The sequence below is a fragment of the Megalops cyprinoides genome, chromosome 19 (assembly GCF_013368585.1).
Source record: "Megalops cyprinoides isolate fMegCyp1 chromosome 19, fMegCyp1.pri, whole genome shotgun sequence".
Taxonomy (NCBI): domain Eukaryota; kingdom Metazoa; phylum Chordata; class Actinopteri; order Elopiformes; family Megalopidae; genus Megalops; species Megalops cyprinoides.
In genome coordinates, this window is record NC_050601.1 from 19,491,475 (window position 1) to 19,511,008 (window position 19,534).

Consider the following 19,534-nt stretch of genomic DNA (forward strand, 5'->3'; position numbering starts at 1 on the left):
AAAATGACAGTTAATCTTCCAATAAATTCCCTTTTACGTGGGCATTTCTAACACCGAAAAGAGCTGCGGTGCGAATTTGAAAGCCGTCCTATAAATGTTCTTGTGAAATTGATAAGACAATTGAATACTTTCTAATGAACGTGACAGATAGGCTAGTAGGATAACGGCTTATTCAGACCTTCTTCTGTAAACTCGAAGCTAATGGTGGCACTGAAATATTTAAAATAAACTTGTTATTAGTCACGTTTCAGTCCAACAATATCTTAGCCTATTGTGAGCCTTGTAGCAATTGTTTTCTGTTTGCTTTTCTCATTCTCTTAATTGTGCTGCCAGTTGTGTAATGGATGCCATATGCATATTATTTAAAATTTCAAAGTAATGCATTCTTTTACTGGATATTTGGCTAATAGACTAGATTACATTGGATACATGAGTTTAGTCCTATTTTGCATATTACATAAACAAGACAATGTATTTAGAGATGAAAATATGGATAGCGCGAGAAGAGGAGAGCTCTGGGCAGCCCCTTGGCGGATTGATTTACGCCTCATTGACGCTTTATCAGGCTCACGAAAAAAGTCTGTCCAATCATTTCGCTAGGAGCGAACAACACTGCATCCCAGCTCTACTTTGTTGGCTAGCAAGTTGAGAACAGTAGCGTACAAATCTGTCCTATATATTTTCCCCTCAATGAACCGCGCTTTTTATGATGTCCGAGAATGTCCATTTCTGGAACTCTTAGCAATTACTATGTCGATTCCATCATAAGTCATGAAAGCGAAGATCCGAATTCAGCCAAGTTCTCCAGTGTACAGTATTCAAGTTCCAGGCAGCCGGGAGAGCACACTGAACATCCAGAATTCCCCTCGTGCAGCTTCCAGCCAAAGCCTCCGGTTTTCAGCGCCTCCTGGAATCCTTTTAGCCCCCACGCGTCAAATGGTTTGCCCGCGGTCTACCATCCTTATATCCCGTCTCAGCCCGTACCTTCAACGGACACTAGATACCTTCGCACTTGGCTTGACTGCACCCCGAGGTCCGAGTCCCTGGCCGGACAGGGGCAAGTCAAGTTAGAGCCGCTGCTGGGACATCTCGGAGAGCCCCCCAAAATCGGAGGACACGAGTACATTTTGGAGTCTTCTTCGGCTAGGGAGTTTAATTCCAATCAAGGCTCCGGCTTCGAGGACAATAAGGATGTTTGCGAAGGTAGCGAGGACAAAGACGGTCCAGATCAAAGTAAGTTATAAAAGGAGGAAGTAAACAGTCTGTAAAGCGTTTAAACTCTGTCATAAAAAAGAACAAAGAGGGGCAAGACAGAAACACATGCAGCTAGGATTTGGTTCTGGAAAAACTCACTGCCCGCATACTATTTTGCTGTTTTAGAATGCTACTTTGTGTGCACGCGCGTGTGTGTGTATGTGTGTGTGCATTTGCCCCCGGAACCCCATGTACATCGATGTGTTACATGGTCGTTTGTTCGATACACTTGCCTTTAGTGTCAGTTTATGCGGGGAGCAGACCTATCTCAGGGTGTTGTGAATTTCCTCAGGATTGCACGTGTTTGATGCGTATTTCGCTCAGTGTTTTGGTGTGTAAGTGGAAATGCATGCCATTAGATGGCCGGAGTTGATTGCCACTCGACAAATTACTTTTTGAAACATAGATCTGGGGGCAGCAGACCTATGCGGTCCGGAGGTTCAGTTCAGTTCAGAAAATTTACCGTTTTAATTAATTCAAATAGCAACTCGAACGCGCAACGACACATTATTTCACATAACATTGCCAGGTACCATGAAAGTATTTGGCTACAATTTTAGGAAAAAAATGTTTTTTGGTTTTGGAGAGAGTTTTCTGGAAGCTGTCCAGGTTTGTACATGTGTAAACACTTATGATGGAAAATGGGAATACAGCATTTTGGGAAAATATGTAATGACACACGCTGCAAGTAAACCGACCTCTGGCAAGGAAGTTCATAATTCGGCAGCGGTGTGGGCTACGTTCACATTTCTACTCCCTAAATAAATCTCAGATATTTTCCCATGAAAAGCTAAAACAGATTTGACACGGCTCCGTCTGTTAGCATAGCAGACTTATTCGGATAATGTCAGCCAGAAGAACTCGGTATTTTAAGGCACAATTGGTCCACATCATAGCGTGCAAGGGAAACTTGCACTGAAAGTAAATCTGAAAGCTACTATTTTTTCTTTACCAACACTTAACATTTGTAAAACTGCATGTTTGATTAGGCACCGTGCTTTTCCGGGCTGGTATATATTCAGGAGGCAGGGAATTTAACAAAAAAGACATGTACTGTGATTCAAATCGGTAGAGTCAGTATTTCGAAGATTATTTTAGATGTGTTTGGTGTTACATGGAAAAGCACTGATTTTAGCGATAGGGCCTCATACAACACGAACTCCATATAGATAGAAAGCAACAGCAATTCCCACTGCGTTTCTCTGGGCCGGATTCCAGAATAAACTACAAGCAAAGAGCAATGAAGTTGAGAATTACACATCCCTCTTTGTGCTTACAGTGGCCCATAAGCGAAAAACCTTATTTGCCCCTGAACTTTATTAAGTTATAACGGTAGCAGATATTTCAATTAATTGCACTATGAGGGCTCCGTGGGACGTAAAACGGGACAAAAATGAATTACAAACGATGCAAACTTTATGGGGAGAAATCCACGGACACGTTGAAGTCTGAATGGGAAAAGACCGTTATTCAGAACAACCCAGTAAAATTGCGGTTTAACGCCGTTGCGAACGGTACCTTGGCCGTTTCATGCCGTTTCCAGTATTGCTTACCAAACAACATTACGTTTTTTATGGACAGCAAACCTGTATAGATATAAATCAGACCTCTGAGCTGTCTTCAAAGTATTGAGATAATATACCCTCCCCCGGCGTGTCTGGGGCGCTCCGTGGCGTTGTAGAACATACATCATCCTTTGAAGGGTATTTTCCCTTTAATCATAAAAAGAGTGTTGCATGATAACACTTAGGATATTGGAGACAGGTATTGCAGTATTTCTATGGGTTTGGGACCTGAAGCCATAGGCGTTTTCCTTATAGCGAAAGAAGTTGGGGGACCCACTCCACGGTTGTTTCGCCCATACCACTCACCTAAGATGTCATCCTTAGAAGATATGTCACCTATTGAGTAACACAGAGAGGCTGCTTGTTCAGTGACTGGGTTGTGCAAGCTGAACACTCTACATACGTCGGGAATAATATACACCTCTTTGCATGGGAGAGAGCAAACTTCTTCTTCTGTGCCCCTAGGACAGATAATGTAGCTAGTTTGGAGACTATAGTCCGGTCCTGGCACTATATTTTAACACTACTTTGTGTGGTCCTTTCATGAGAAGGGAGTCAATGTGAGAATAAAACATAAAGATGTTTATTTTTCTCCCCAAGATGTTATTATATTGTGCGTTGTTCCTAAGCAGGAAGTTGCAGGGAAATATGCATCTGGGCATATGTCTGCATTCCTGAGAACACCACAGAGAGAAGAGCGACTGAAGGGAATTGCTGCTTATGATAATTGTCTGCATATTTCCCCCAAAAAGGGGAATCCGCAACAGGGGGCTGTATTCGTCGTCAGATTTTCCGTAATGGTCTAAGAAAGCATTTCTAGCCAAACACTTTGTTTAGTATAATTTGAAAGGGGGACAAATCAGATGTTTTTAATATAATATTCCTGACGAAGACGAACTGTCTTGTAGTTGTGATGTAATACCATTGGATGTTAAATGATAAGCCAATGAGGACAACGAATTCCCAAAAGTTGCCAATTAGCTTTCCTAATTTGCTTTGCGGAGTTTATCCAGAGCAAATGTGTACAGTTTACATACATGTAATTATACACCTCCATCTTGATTCAAATATATCTCGTTGTCTGTTATTATGGAAGTAGGAATATGCCACAGATAACCTCCTTGAGAGGTTTAGGAAGTATTTAAAAGGGTAGAGATTATACTGAAATATCGCAGCAGAGTCTTTGCCACACAAATCTTGACAACCAAGGTCACTCTGGAGCTTGAGGGGGTGTAGAATTTTACTGTCAGCTCATTGTTTCATTATGTGTAGGTTTCCCATTGTCGCATCGCCAGTGAAACACTTTACCGTTACTTACTGTACAGCGTCCATACTATGAATAAAACTCACCTTAAGATGGTTGAATTATGCCTTCTCAGACATTTATATCTGTACAGTGTTTATATCAGTTATAAGCTATTCTGTATGTGATTTGTTGGCCTGTAGTCGTGCTTGATTTTTGATTTGCTGAAACCTTTCGATCGTTGTTATTTACAGACGACCCATCTGCCAACTGGTTGCATGCCCGGTCCTCTCGGAAGAAGCGGTGCCCGTACACCAAATACCAAACCCTGGAGCTCGAGAAGGAGTTTCTTTTCAACATGTACCTCACGCGGGACAGGAGACACGAAGTATCGCGTCAACTGAACTTGACAGAGAGACAAGTTAAAATATGGTTTCAGAATCGACGGATGAAAATGAAGAAGATGAATAAGGACCAGCCCAAGGAATAGTCCGGGGATGGCTCCGTTAAAAACAACAACACAACGACAGGGATGGTTTCTGTTTTCTTTGCCGCCCTCTTTGTTAAAACATGGACAGTTCTTAAGTAGGATCTTACACGTTTGTTTTCACCATTCCTATTTTCAGAGAAAATCCCTTAATTATGTCCAATAATAGTTTGTGAGTTGACTTTAGAAGAAGTGTTTTTTTTTATTTGAAATGTGTAACACTGAGTATTAAAATTCATATGCCCCTGAATTGCGTTATTTTATTTGAGGATTTGAGTCCCTTGTGCTTGTAGCCTATAAGAAAAGTGTTCTAGCCATGTATCATTTAAAATATCTTCATCCTTGACATGGAAAATGCACATTTTTTCATAAAGTCTTGCATAGTCTTCATAGCATTATCTGTAACATATTATTATTACATTATAGGAAAAAAATGCAACAGACCGCTTGATGATTTTGAAGAAACTGTGTCCCAGAGACACTTCGGCTTGATTAATTAAACGATTTCAGAACTCTTCCACCAACATGTTTAACAGCTCATAAATGAAATAAAAGAAAGAAAGAAAAAAAAACAAGACCCACAACAACAACAAAAAACAACACAATTGCTTCCAAATTTTTGTGCTCGTGTTTATTTTTGACTTTGTTTCAAATCTTAAAAGTACCGTTGTAGTTACTAGTCTCTGTGTGTATGTTCTTTCGTGTAAAGCTCGCATTGCGGGCTCCGTTCATTTCCAAATGAACCAAGTTTTATTAATCTAGTTATCGTTTATTGCATTTGACTGCACTGCTTCTTCATAATACAAACATCAGCGATGCATAATACAATTTCAACAGGGATGGTACAGCATGTGTGCAAAAGCTGTCATTTTTGCTTTTTTGTCTATAATAACTACGACAGTGAAGAATTTCGCTGCAAACGTATCTTCGTTAGAGTAAGTGTACAAAGGCGGAGTACACGAGGTTCAGTGTGGTCGTCGCACCGTCACAAACACTGCATTATAATTATCGTTTCTGTATTTAAGCTCTGTTTGAATTCATATTGAGCATTGTTTTTCTTTAACAAGGAATGTTACTAAAACAATTAATGGAAAAATTAAGCGATCAGATCAGACTAACTCCCTTTCTTTTCATGTTTAAGCCTACCAGTGAACAAGGGGGGTGTATATACATGCGCAAATGTATAATTACATTGAGCAAAATAATAATAACCTCCTTTAACATAACTTCCACCTTGTTCAAGAGTCAAATGTTTACTGTGTGAGTATCACCATGAATCTCAATGATTTACATAATTTTTAAACTCATTTTGGGTTGCTACCCCTTTTTTACTTTTTAAATTATCAACATACCGGAGATTCATTCAGCTAATTTATTGTTGAAGCGTGCATAACGTCGAATTCCCTCATTGCGAATGTAATTTCTACTTCTAGATTGGATAGTCAGTCTGATGATGGCAAGCCATGGCTGAATAACAAAACAGAGGAGCCCATTTTAAATATCGTTTACGTGTTGCTGTCCAGATAACAGATATATATTCACTGGTTTAGTTGTGTTGTCAATAAAACATTCCCAATACTATATATATATATATTTTTTTTTTTTGTTTTTGTTTACCTGCATATTTTGCTTTTAAGTGCTCCTGTTATGTTTCTGGGGTCTTCTTGAACTGGGCGTGAATCGATGTGTTCATTCACTGTAGTAGGTAGTAATCTGAGTCTGTGAAAAGGAAGGGCGAGAGCAAAGACGCCATTCTCTTCACTTGGGCCTTCTGCAGTTCGCGCCTACACCCACTCTCCGTTGCTGGCTTTTCAGATGGACTCTTTATCATACCAATTCGATCACACAACGGATGTAGATTCCAGAGACACTTTCCTTCTAGAAAATGCATTGATAACGCTAATGTCTGTTTTCTTCACCGCGCCCTCCATTATGTATCGTGTGTCTGTCTCTAACGATGCAATAGCAATGTTAATGCTGGGTTCGTATTAAAAAATTCCATCAAACCATGTGTGGCGCCTTTAATTATAGTTGATGTATAAAATATGAAAGAATAAAATCCATGGACGAAATCAATTTATTTATCCGACCATTCACCCATTTTACAATTATTTTTTTAATGTGAAAGGATACAATCTTGCACATGGTATCTACGCATTCCCAAACCCTTCGCTTTACATACGATGACAATATGTCCCCGTTTTTATGTAGCTCAGTTTTCATTTCATCTTAATGAGAGGCATGTGGTTAAAATATGCGCTCGCGCTCTGAAACATTTGTCTCTAATGATAGATAAAGGAAAGTGCGACTGACACATGAACTTCTGAAGAGAACTGTTTAAGGCTAATTCATCCCATTATTTGTTACGTAACATCAAGCAAGGTTTTCTAGATGCCTAATAACTTTATTGCAACGTGCAGGCCTCGGTTTCTTATGTGGACGCGAGTTCGCCGTCGAACCTTTCCTGCCAATTGATTGGTAAGTATGAAACACAACTATCTGTTAAAAATTACAATTCATTGTTTACATTATTCCGTATTCTATATAATGAAATAGATTATAGAAAAGATGAGAATTCATTGCATTAAATAAAAATACAATATCTAATCTATTTTAATGTGTGTTATGTCGTTGTGCAAATTGTATTTTTTTGTAAAATTGTAAAAATGAGACAGGATACTGCGACGCGCGTTGAGCATGTGTACAACCATTAATCTTGTACTGAAATGTTATAGAACACCTTATCCCATGTACCTGGGATTCGACGGTATTAAACATGCACGCAATGTCCTGTTGTGAGCGTTGCGTCTGAATGTGAAATTTGTGCGTTTTTAAAATATTTGTTATTTATTTATTTTTTTTTTTTTTACTAAAAAGGATGTCGTTTTACATCTACACCATGAAAGAGTAGACAATTCAGTCTGAAAAAATACTGTCAGGCATGAATTAAACACATTTCCTATACCTGACCCAACTATGATAGCTAACAGATAAAGGTTGTATATAAATGTAAAATCGCCTAGAAAGGTCAAAATTCCCCACTACTCGTAAAAAATAGACAAAAAAATTGAAACGCGTATTCCCCACCTCCCAATACAGTTTTTTTTGCTTTATTTTTGTATTTCAAAATGGGACAAACAGCGAAAAGGATGTAGGTGCTTACTTTGGGGGAGGGGATGGGAAGTCGAGCGTCATAAAAAAAGAAAAGAAAATTCAATGTAGTGCGCCGCAATAAAAGAATATGACTGCAATAAAACTTTATAGGGTATAAATTTCTGAGGGTTCAGAACTAAACGGCTGTAAAGCTAACACTGGGGAAGGAAAAGTTTCTAAACCTCCTCAATGATCATTTTGCGGGACTATCGATTATCCGGTCTGGGACTTTGTTTTTTCTGCATTTGACCAGCATTTGCTGTTTACAAATTCTTCGCGGACTGGGGGGTTTGAACGGCGAGGCCTGGACTTCCAGATGCTGAGCTGATTCCAGTGTTTTAGACGTCTTCTTTTGTTCCGTTTCAGAGCTCGCCTGGCTTGCCAGATAGCGGGCCATAAAATCCTACATAAAGGTTCTGGCCAGACGTCTGGGATAGCGAACCTTAATCTGTTTACAACCCTGCGCTCCTGCTCGACTCGACATTTCGTACCAGAATGCGCGATTGTTTGGTCTCGGAACCACAAACAATAGCTTGTTTCCAAAGGGCTGTTCACCCCCACTTTTAAAATGTATATATTCCACTACTCCCAACCCTCGGCCGTTTATTGCGCCCGCTATCCGTACTGCAGAGAGTTATTATGAGAAATAAAGCAAATAACAGTGGTCACGATCATTCAAAACTACACCACACAAAGGTTATGATGATGATGATATTATTATTGTTGTAATAATAATAATAATAATAATAATAATAATAATAACAATAATAATAAAACCATTATGACAAACCTATTGAGCACATGAATGAGTCTTAAAGGACATTTTCATTTAAATTTACTTTATTTAATTTAAATGGATGGTCTATTAACTAAGTACTACATGTATTTGAGCTAGAATCTAATGTTTAATATATATATATTTTTTTTTAATAAAAACTGTTGAATAATACTGTACTGTTAAGATGATATTTCAGAACGGCATAGCTTTAGTGCTTATTAATTGCTTGTAGAGGTAGTGAAACTGATCATAACAATCTTTGACGTTTACGTTTCTGGTTAAATTTTATCCCTTACGTAGTATTGATAGTGAAACCATTTCACTGTAGGCTGTTGGTTTTCTCTGTGGTTAATTCATGACAGTTATTGTTATTGTAAATGTGTGTTTCATCATGGTTGCTTTGAGTACATATAAGACATTATGCTTCATTTTTAATTTGCAGCCGATAAAGACTGGAATGTTGGACGGTCCTTTATTATATTCATTTACGATTTTTAATAGATGTAGCAAAGTTACACCTTGACTGTTTTTTTACGCGCATCAATTAAAACCCAAATGCAGAGCGTTCATCTAAGTGGAAATAAAGCTTGTCGTTTACAGCAGTGGCCGCGTGATGGCAATGTTGTTCCACCAAAAAAACTCACGTTTCGTTCTGCGTGCTCCCGGAAGACTTTAAAGGCCGCAGAAACCCTGTTTCCTACTCAGCTAAACTTGATAATCCTTCATGTCTCTTACGCTCCACCACGGTCTTTTTTTTTTTTTTACAAAGCAGTGTAAAAAAGACTAATACGTCGAATTATTTGGGGTGGATAAACTATTCAATTAATGGCACATTATTTGAATCTGCTACCAAATGTTGATCGGTATGTAATTTTACACTTTGATTTTAATAGGAAATAATTAAGCTTGGTGAAAGCCAAATGCATTTCAAGTTTTGAAAGAAGCAAGAGTTCTAATTACATTTAAGGTTTTAATAATTCGCGTGTTAACACGGCAAATGCAGCAACTGAAGTTTCTTTACGCCGTGCTTTGTTTTGTGAATGTGTGTGCGCTGTAATAGTAATATAAGTTGATTCACTTTTCATAATAGTCATATTCAAACCTAACGCATTTGACAGAAAATTTTACACACGACATTGGACAGTTTTCGAAAATTCATCATATTTTAATTTGCACTCCAAAACAAACATTAGGTAATACAAACAGGAAACAGTCAAATAAACCAATAATGCAGCATGAAGCATTTTAAACTGAGTATAAATGTTATAACATAAAGATACATAAACTACAAGTCTGGAAATAAATAGTCAAATGGTTTTACCAGCAGAAATGAGATCTCGTTCTTCAAAGAAATTTAATTTTACAGAACAATAGGCTTTGGCCTAGCTACGCTTGTGGTAACACGCACAAAGCTTTGTTTAATCTGCAAACGTTTTATTTGAAACGTATAATTCGTTTATAGTCGTCAAAGTACCACATAATTGGATATATAGCCTGCAATCTAAGCCTAACAGAAGGAAGAAAGAAAAACCTCTTAAATATTCTAACACATAAATGTAAAGAGGAAATGTCTCTTGTGTTTCTTAGAAATCGTAACGACGTTAAAAGGTTACGACATGTTAGTGTAGATAATTACATATATAAATAATGATAATATACACATCAACATGCAAAAACAATAGGCATCATAAGATTAAAACAAAATAAGACTGTCTTGTAAAGTTAAGGAATGTGAATAATTCATAGAGAGGCACACCACCATTCAATTTCTCACAAATCTGTATACAATTCATTTGCATCCTACTGGAAAAGGATGAGGGAGAAATTAGACATAAAAATCAAAGCCCTAAAAAACCCACCCGGTTCGTAGAACATACTGTGTTTATGAATAACAAGTATCAATCGGATTGGTAAACTACCAAATTTGTCGGCAGGAACGGTTATTGACTTGCAACCCATACTTCACAATTGGTGTACCTTGTTCATACCAGTGATAGCTTGTCCGTGATTCCACCACAAGTTATCCTACTGTGTTCACTCCATTAGACGCAGGGTTAACATATTAGCTTTTCGCTTAGACATGGGTATTCCCGTTGAAAGCACAGTTAATTAAATACATGACGCTTTTCGTATCTTCAGGAATGTTCGAAGGGGAGCCAAAATTTCACAACGTTAGCCGTGAATCTCCCATTAAAACAACTTTTTGGTCCACGACGTAAACAGCAAATATTCTTAGTGTTCATTACGTCGTGGGGTTTGTTCGACCATTAACAGTCACTTTCGGTGTCGTAACAGTGGTGGCGTCCTTTTCAGGGGGTATCTGAATCAGTTTTAATTTCATAATTTAAAATGTTGATCATTAAAATGATAAATATTACGACCCCGGTTATGTTGACCGTTTGAATCATAGACATGTTGTTCTGGAGCACCGATTGTATTTATAAGACCTGTTAAAACCGATATCAATTAAATCCAGTACTAATACAATTTGCCAATGGGAGCCTGACATTTTAGAAAAGAGAATCCACCTCGTTAAAATTTAGAAATTAACGACTAAGTGCGCGTCTCTTTAGGTCGCCTATTAGCTGCATCCCAAAATCAATCTTTTTAAAGGGGTTTGGCGTCGGTGCAGCAGGGGGACTTCTGCACTTGATCTAAAGCAAAGCGGCAGATATCTCATTAACTTACCCGGTTGAATATATTAATGCGCACATTCTCCCCTCCTCTCGCTCCCTCTCGCCCCCCTTTCTCCTATACTCCCTCTCTCCCTCTCTCGCGCTTTCTCTTTTTCTCTCTTTTTCATTCTCTCACTCCCTCCGCATCGCAAAGCGCGCCGAGCTGCGTCCGTGTGGAAATGCCGAAGCCAATAGGATGAGGACCCGATAATAGATGCAAATTGTCGTGAAAAGACGCTGCAAAATATGAAACAACTCATTTGCGGAGGAGTAAATCACCGAAAACTGTTTATGAACTGGCACCCCACGCTGGAACTCTGATGAAGGGATACTTCAGCGGAGGAGATTTTATGGAATCGGCATGATTGTGGCTTAAACAGTGAAAGGCTCTTAAAATATACAATATTTATTTGCATTAGGGATTACGAAGTGTTACTTATACCCCAGAAATACTGTGCTTAATACTCCAAATCGACTGCTTCTTAAAAAAAACAACAATAAACATTAACAAAAAATGAGTTCATATTTTGTCAATTCTATCTTCTCCAAATACAAAAGTGGCGATTCTTTACGTCCCAGTTACTATGAGTGCGGATTCCCACAGGACTTGGGCAGTAGACCCACCGTAGTTTATGGACCCAGTACCGGAGGAACTTTCCAACATCCAACTCAAATACAGGACTTCTACCACCATGGCGCGTCCACGCTTTCCACCGCTCCTTACCAGCAGAGTCCTTGTGCAGTAACATGTCACGGAGAACCTGGCAACTTCTATGGTTACGACGCCTTGCAGAGGCAGACGCTTTTCGGAACCCAAGACGCGGATCTGGTCCAGTACAGCGATTGTAAACTGACGACTAACAGCATCGGGGATGAGGCGGAAAACACGGAGCAGAGCCCCTCTCCGACGCAACTCTTCCCGTGGATGAGACCTCAAGGTGAGCTGGAGCAAAGTAATGTACAAAGCACCGCGTAGTGCGAAAGGGTAATACAGTTCCTTAAAATGCTTGGCCAACACGCTAGAGGTACATTTCCTGTTTGTTGAGAGAGAGGCAATAAGCCGTTTACTGTTTTATGGTGTCCAAACTTGTGAATCACTTTACAGTTTAATGGCCCCGTGCTTTCCATGTGTGAGCCACTGAGTTGCAGTTTACCCTCTACGTCTTGCTCTGGTCAAAGTTTTACGGCACATTTTATGACTTACCGTCATCTTGGGGGTTTCTTCACTGCGAGTTGATCGTTTTACCCCGCGTCCCTGTCTTTACTGCGTAGGCTATGTGCTGTGTATGTGAATACCCGCGTTTATTATATATATCATATAAATTAGTTATTGTATAAACATATCATATGTATACTTCTAAATGACGTGTATGGAGCTCTTATAAGTGTATGATTTATGCGCATTTACTTGCACATATCCAATACAATTATATGTATATTTTGTTATTTCTCTGTAAGCTTGTCAGTTACGCTAGAAATCAGGTTACACATAAAAAAGCACTGCATATGCTTAAGATATATTATTGCAACATTGCTTAAATTTTGAAATACACCTGGTATCTGCTGAATAGCCTAGATATAGATCTGTTTGACTTTAACATGAGCACTTATTCTTGCCAGTAGCCGCCGGGCGGAGGCGAGGCCGGCAGACATACAGCCGTTACCAGACGCTGGAGTTGGAGAAGGAGTTCCTTTTCAACCCCTATCTGACTCGCAAGCGGCGGATAGAGGTGTCACATGCCCTGGGACTGACCGAGAGGCAAGTCAAAATCTGGTTTCAAAACAGGCGAATGAAATGGAAAAAAGAGAACAACAAAGACAAGTTCCCGAGCAGCAAGTCGGAGCAGGAGGAAATCGAGAAAGAGAAGAAAGCGAAGGAGCAAGGCGGAGGGACTGAGCCTGTGAGCGAGGACTGCAACGAAGCCAAACAAATGTAGAGGGATAGCATACACAGAAGTGCTCAGCGCTACAAGCGACGGCGTGGGACATAAAATCACCGTGTTTTATTGCGTTTGGGAGACACTGCAATCTTCTGATGGTTGCTGCTCGCTAAAGCGATGGGAAGAACGAGGACAGAAGGCAAAATCTGAGGCAGAACTGTGAAAAGGGAGAAACGAAGCATTCTTTTTTTTTTACCTGATGTTGGAAATATTATAGTGTCATAAACTAGCTTCCTCTTCTTGTGGGACATCAATGTGGAACATTTCTATTGATATTATCTTTAACAATTACATTGGCAGCTGTATTTTATTAAGTTAATTGGTGCACTTTTTACTGTTCTTACTCAGTGTTATGATAATAACCTAGCAAATAATGAATTCCAACAACATGAAACTGCCTATTTATGCTGTAGGTTCTCACTTTTGACGTTTGTTCCTTATTACTTTGTTAATGGTATTTTTGTTGTCTTCCGTTCTTGGATAAGCATGCGCACAGTGCAAAAAAAAAAAAAAAAAAAAAAAAAAGAGAAAAAATGATGTCATGTGACTCTTCCTTTAGCCTACTGTGAAACAGAATGTGTACTGTACTCGTGAATTAGTTTATGGGGACGTAATGATATGCTTCAGTGTTCTTCATCACTTTGTTCTATTGTTTAAAGCTGGAAGCGGCGGAACAAAGGGGGTACAATAAAGTTTACAACCGAGAATCCGTGACATCATTATTGTTCTCTGCTTCGTTTCCGTCCGAGGTGCTTGTGGGACTGTCGCTTGCCATTGCCTGGACACCTCCAAACAACAAACGTATTTTGGAGACAACAACTAAACCAAAAACTGTTCACACGTTTCAAACCCACCAAGAAATACATCAATTTAGTAAAAAATCAATGGAAGGTATGACCTGCACACATAACATAAAATACTAATGGTGCAGCCTAAAATATTAACTGACAATATAATTAATGAGGATTTCTGTTGTTCTGAATGAACAGGGTGGATCCTGTTGCAGCTTGGTAAACCTGCCATTACGCACAAATGCATTTGATCCACGCGAAGGTGATTTTTCACGGACAGGCTGACCAAAGCACTGCACGTGTCAGTAATGATAGGGAAGAATTCCTATTTAGCGCACTCTCTCGCTTTCTTTCATTCTGTCTTTCTTTCTTCATCTCTTTCTCTCTTTCTCTTTCTCTGTCTCGCGCACGCACGCACGCACGCACACACACTCACACACACACAATCTCTCTTTCGATCTCTGTCGACATATATATCAAAACATACATGTTTATTTTTGTTCGGACCCAGCTAGACACGGACTTTTATGCACATATGAATTTGCAGGACTATTCAGTACATATCGGATTGTCAATCGGCTGTCGATTTGTTTGTGTTGCCCACGCCTATATTGGTGTCTTCAAATAAATAACGTAATCTATTTTATCAATCAGGGCCATCATACACATTGTCCACATCAGTGGAAAAGTGAGAGGTACGGTTTCTATTGGATGACTGTAAATCACGTGCCTGTTGTCACGTGGCCTCTGAGGGAAAAAGGGGTGATTTTGGTGTAAATCTGGTCTGTAAGTCTGTAATATATCACGGTACATCGTAAAAACCGACACTAACACGTCCCGGCCTACAAATCATCAAGCCAAATTATGAGTTCGTTGTATTATGCGAATTCTGTGTTTGCCAAATATCAATCTACAAGTTCTGTTTTTCCAGCCGGAGCCTTCCCTGAGCGAACTTGCGCTTTTTCGTCCAGTTCTCCACGAAGTAGCGGCTATGTCTCGGGGTCCGGTGGCATTGCCTTCTCCTCCTCCTCAATGCAGAGACTCTACAACAACAGCGGGACCGTGATCCCCCCAAGTCAGAACATGTATCCCGAGAGTTGTGGACTCAGCGTCGGGTCCTTCAACATCCACTGTCCCCTCTTTGACAATAACCTTTCCATGTACGCCGGAGACCCTTCTAAGCAGTCCAGCTGCGGGAACGCGGAACAAGGCAACTGCCACCAAGAAAGTGGTAATTTTCGGATTTACCCTTGGATGAGAAGCACAGGTATGTTAACAAATAATGCTTACAACACTGACTCAAACACACCCTGAACCTTAAAGATTCCGTAATCATCCGGTTTTTGAAAAGGTTTTCAAACGGTATGGGCATCTTGCCAGAATTCTCCTTGCCCAAGCAGATTTTTAAGTGGCGTATTCAGTGTCAGAACTAGCCATAAGGCCATAATTCCCCTTCTTTAAATATTCATAAGGTGGACTTGTGTTAAAAAGAGGAGGGACGTACCCAGCGCTGACCTAAGCACAAAGATAAACAAGAGACGCTCCCTTTGATTCACTTGTGATTGTTGCGAAGAAATGGCGTGCTCCCCTCAAAACTGTAACATTCCAATACATGACTGTCAGCGCGGAGCATTGTTTGACTGATATAGGTTGCATAATAACTGATTTTATTTTTACCAGTAATGCCACTGAAAGAAAAACAGGTTTATAAAGAACAGACACTTCAAATTGCGTGTTTATTGAGGTTTATTGAAACCTAAAGACTTTCTGTGACCATGTAAATCTTATGGAAATTTTGCATTCCGTTGACAGGAAATGCATGCCAGTCAAGCTATACTATTGTCTCTGGCGTAACTATGCAACATAATGTGATTGATTCATCTTTTTTAAGATCCTCATTATCTGGACATTGTGAACGTTTATGATCATACAAAATTTGCTACACCTTTCCAAATACATGCGTTCACCAGTTGCAATAACATTTGTGTGAAATGTGCAAAAAAAGTTTTTCACATGAAGCTACACTTGCAGAACATTTAGCGACCAGCAACCTTATTTATATATTATTTAAAACGAACCACTCTCCAGGTCTAAACGGTATATCTGCGTGGAGCTTAATTTCCTGAGCAGGACCTTCATAAAATCAGAAGAGCTTGTACATGGAGGCCAGATCAGAGCACTGTATGTGTGTTTGTGTACGTATATATATATATATATATATATATATATATATATATATATATATATGTGCACATGATGTAGACACGTTTGTGCCTATATTACACATGTACACACCCACCAAATATGTACAGACTTGGAGTTGATAAAGGCCCTCTGAAGGTCCACATTATTTAAGGTCCACAGATGTTAAAGATACAGATACAGTTTATCGCGAGATATCATTGATTCCAGCTGGTGAGGGAAGGTCTGCGCTCCAGAAGTGAAAATCTCCAGTCCAGGCATTCCAGTGGGCTTGCTGATTCTGTAGGGCATAGATCAACATGTTATTGTTGATGAGAGGTGTACAGCAGACTACTCCAAACTGTTAAACTGTGGTGAGCATGCGTGGTCACAGCAGTCCAGATCCAGTTAAATATTATTGCTGCAGCGTCCTAAGGGAATTAGGTTAATTTTCATCAGCAAAGACACATACTCACACGCACACGCACACGTACAGACGCGCACGTGCGCGCGCGCGCACACACAGGCACACACGCAGGCAAACACACAGGCGCACACGCACACACACACACGCGCGCACACACATTATTGGAAAAGCTACTCCTTCAAAGTAACAGATTTGTCCTACTTTTGCTTCGTTACTGTTAAGTGCCCTGGGGTGTGTGCGCAAGGCAGGAAGGTGCTGAGACAGGGCTTTCAAATACAGCATACGCCCTTGGTAAAATTAGACCAGTTCAGAACCCACCCGTGTCTTCATTCAGAATTACAGAACGCACAGCCGCAGAACACTGAAAACCGAAAGTAACACATCGGCGAATGAAAACTATAGTGTGATAGCAGCGGCTAATGCGCCCGAGAAAGCAGCAGTGGTCTTGGGGAAACATGATTCTCCACTGGATGCTGTTTGCCAAGGACAAAAACAAGGCCCGTTCATGATGTTTATAGACCAACATGGGAAGGTACAGGTCAACATGTTCACTGGTTTCCGTATTGGGATCAGTTGCGGTTTTCAAGATGCGCAACCCCACTGGGGTATAAGCCAACCTTTTTGTATACGGTCTTATAACAGGGTCCGGATAAGACCGTTGACTAAATAACTGAATGCAAAATGTAAATTTGATTCGTTCCTATACTGCTGTAGATTGATTATTTGCATTTAGGCTATACTTTTGATTCTCCTGGATGCATTCTTCATTATCTGCTTGGCAATTTCACACAATTGGGCCATTTCCTTCCACACTTGTTTTTGCTACCATACTTTCTCGTTTTAAAAACAGGCTACATATTTTAACTGAGAAAGTGTTCAAAATCCTAACATCCTAACAAAATCCTAACAATCCTAACGAAATAACTTAAATGTGCTAACGATCATAATAACAGTTGTACATTTATGTGTGACGGGGAATCCAAGCAGGAACTGATACGCAAAAATATGAAGATATTGCGGAATTTTTCAGCACATTATATTTAATATAATATGTATTTTTTATGTAATTGTGTTCAGTTAATATAGTTTTTGATCATTGACCGTGGCAAAATACTACTACTGTCCCTGGGAGGTCCGCTGCTGCAATTAAAAGTAGTAGTAGTAGTAGTAGTAGCAATAAAATTAAGAAATCACAGGTCACTATAAGACCTCACTTGAAGCAATATTTGTAATAGAAGAATTTCATAACATTGGAAAGCAGATAAGGCGACTTTCCACTGACCCCTGGAGTCAAATAAAGCTTTCACTCGTAAGTCGCTTTGGCGAAAAGCATCTGCCAAATGAATAGATGTAAATGTAAGTCATTTTAAGGGAAAGTGGTATTCAGTCAAAACAGAAAAATATACTGCTGTTACCACCACCACCACCACCACCACTACTACTAATAATAATAACAATAACAATGTCAAATTAAATATCTCACATAAAAACAAAACGAAAATAACCTTCTAGAACAAATTATTTCACCTGGCGGTTGTAATTAAATCCAGGGATTTGTCTCGAAGATAAATAGAACAAAGCAGTACAACATTATCTGTGTTCATATGAAATAGAATTCGGTCATATTCACCAATTTTATGAATGATTTCGTTCTAATTTTATGCCAACTTCTTAATTATGGACGTGCACTTTCCATTCGTATTTCAGAACAAACGAATCTTTTGAAGCACCCCCCCCGCCCCCCCCCCCCCCCAAACACTGCAGATTAATATCACCATAGCAATCAATCTATTATTTTGTTATTTGCAGGTTCTGACAGAAAGCGGGGCCGCCAGACGTACACACGGTCCCAGACGCTGGAGCTGGAGAAGGAGTTCTACTTTAACCGCTACCTGACCAGGCGGAGACGCGTAGAGATAGCCCACGCGCTCTGTCTCACTGAGCGTCAGATCAAAATCTGGTTCCAGAACCGGCGCATGAAGTGGAAGAAAGAGAACAAGGCCGCCGGACACAAATTAACCGCTGAAGACAAACCTGAGGACGAGGAGGAAGAGGATGAAGAACAGGAGTGAGGAGCTTTTCTCATTCACATGGCGGAAGAAGAAAGTTGGAGCCGATATTACGATAAATGGAGGACTCACAAGCTCCTTATTTTGTGTAACACTGAGTAAAATCTACAATACTACCTAAAATAATTATTGGTTTGTGGGAGACATAAGGATATCTACCTATACCATTGTATGGATTGAAACAAATTAGAATAAATATATAACTGAATGCACAAATGATAAGAACATGCGTGAGAAAACTAATATGTGTTACTTTGACTTCAGGACATTATTCAGGACGAATCTTAATCATATAAATACTTCAATATTGTGCTATATTGATATCAACATTTTGTGTATATAGCTGCATAGATACATATTTATTATGATTATGTAACTGATTTTATTTATTATAAGCTTTTATTTTTTGTGTGCTATGTAGGCTACTGTCTGTACAGTCCACTACAAGGTAAAGTTGGAATGAATACTTCTTGGGGGTTGCGAAGGATTAAAATGGCCAGTCTTTCATTTAAAAATTATTACAGTTATTCTTCTGTTGACAAAATACAAATCAAATTCTAATCCTATATATGTTTCTGCAGGAACTAATTTAAATACTATATAATATAATATAATATAATATAATATAATATTGTGTTATATTATATTATATTATATTATATTATATTATATTATATACATGTCCATTACTTATCCATTGTATATATACCCAGAGCAATGTCGTGTATCCTTTTCAGTAATAACAGAAGTATCACCTAAAGGCCTATGATTGTTATTCCTTTTTGGTGTATAATCATAATTCTGCTTCTTCTTCTTCTTCTTCTTCTTCTTCTTCTTCTTCTTCTTCTTATTATTATTATTATTATTATTATTATTATTATTAGTCGTAGTAGTACTAGTAGTTGTTGTTGGAGCGGTATTATTATTATTATTATTATTATTATTATTATTATTAGTAGTAGTAGTAGTAG

At 39.1% G+C, this 19,534-nt stretch overlaps 3 protein-coding genes across 4 annotated transcripts; all 3 read left to right on the forward strand.

Annotated features, from left to right (window-relative positions):
• The first annotated feature begins 607 nt into the window (after positions 1 to 607).
• On the forward strand, positions 608 to 4,791 carry hoxb9a (homeobox B9a). Its single transcript, XM_036552981.1, has 2 exons — positions 608 to 1,233; positions 4,317 to 4,791. Exons 1-2 carry the CDS (start codon positions 720 to 722, stop codon positions 4,550 to 4,552), a joined length of 750 nt encoding a protein of 249 aa, XP_036408874.1. The 5' UTR covers positions 608 to 719; the 3' UTR covers positions 4,553 to 4,791.
• A 6,872-nt stretch (positions 4,792 to 11,663) lies between these two features.
• hoxb8a (homeobox B8a) lies at positions 11,664 to 13,220 on the forward strand. Of its 2 annotated transcripts, none has more exons than XM_036552504.1 (2): positions 11,664 to 12,093; positions 12,776 to 13,220. In XM_036552504.1, the coding sequence occupies exons 1-2, from the start codon at positions 11,670 to 11,672 to the stop codon at positions 13,090 to 13,092; spliced, it is 741 nt and encodes a 246-aa protein (XP_036408397.1). In that variant the 5' UTR covers positions 11,664 to 11,669; the 3' UTR covers positions 13,093 to 13,220. The 2 variants fall into 2 exon arrangements, with proteins under 2 accessions (XP_036408397.1, XP_036408398.1); XM_036552505.1 differs by having other exon boundaries at positions 12,779 to 13,220.
• Positions 13,221 to 14,714: 1,494 nt separating this feature from the next.
• On the forward strand, positions 14,715 to 18,605 carry LOC118794114 (homeobox protein Hox-B7-B-like). The gene is made up of 2 exons (XM_036552276.1): positions 14,715 to 15,153; positions 18,304 to 18,605. The coding sequence occupies exons 1-2, from the start codon at positions 14,751 to 14,753 to the stop codon at positions 18,564 to 18,566; spliced, it is 666 nt and encodes a 221-aa protein (XP_036408169.1). The 5' UTR covers positions 14,715 to 14,750; the 3' UTR covers positions 18,567 to 18,605.
• The last annotated feature ends 929 nt before the right edge of the window (positions 18,606 to 19,534 follow it).

Excerpts from the sequence above, each read along its gene's own strand:
- hoxb8a (XM_036552504.1), top strand. The coding sequence starts at position 11,670 with ATGAGTTCATATTTTGTCAATTCTATCTTCTCCAAATACAAAAGTGGC. Across the intron at positions 12,094-12,775 it reads CCCGTGGATGAGACCTCAAG|TAGCCGCCGGGCGGAGGCGA; the intron begins GTGAGCTGGAGC and ends TATTCTTGCCAG.
- LOC118794114 (XM_036552276.1), top strand. The coding sequence starts at position 14,751 with ATGAGTTCGTTGTATTATGCGAATTCTGTGTTTGCCAAATATCAATCT. Across the intron at positions 15,154-18,303 it reads CCCTTGGATGAGAAGCACAG|GTTCTGACAGAAAGCGGGGC; the intron begins GTATGTTAACAA and ends TGTTATTTGCAG.
- hoxb9a (XM_036552981.1), top strand. The coding sequence starts at position 720 with ATGTCCATTTCTGGAACTCTTAGCAATTACTATGTCGATTCCATCATA. Across the intron at positions 1,234-4,316 it reads CAAAGACGGTCCAGATCAAA|ACGACCCATCTGCCAACTGG; the intron begins GTAAGTTATAAA and ends TGTTATTTACAG.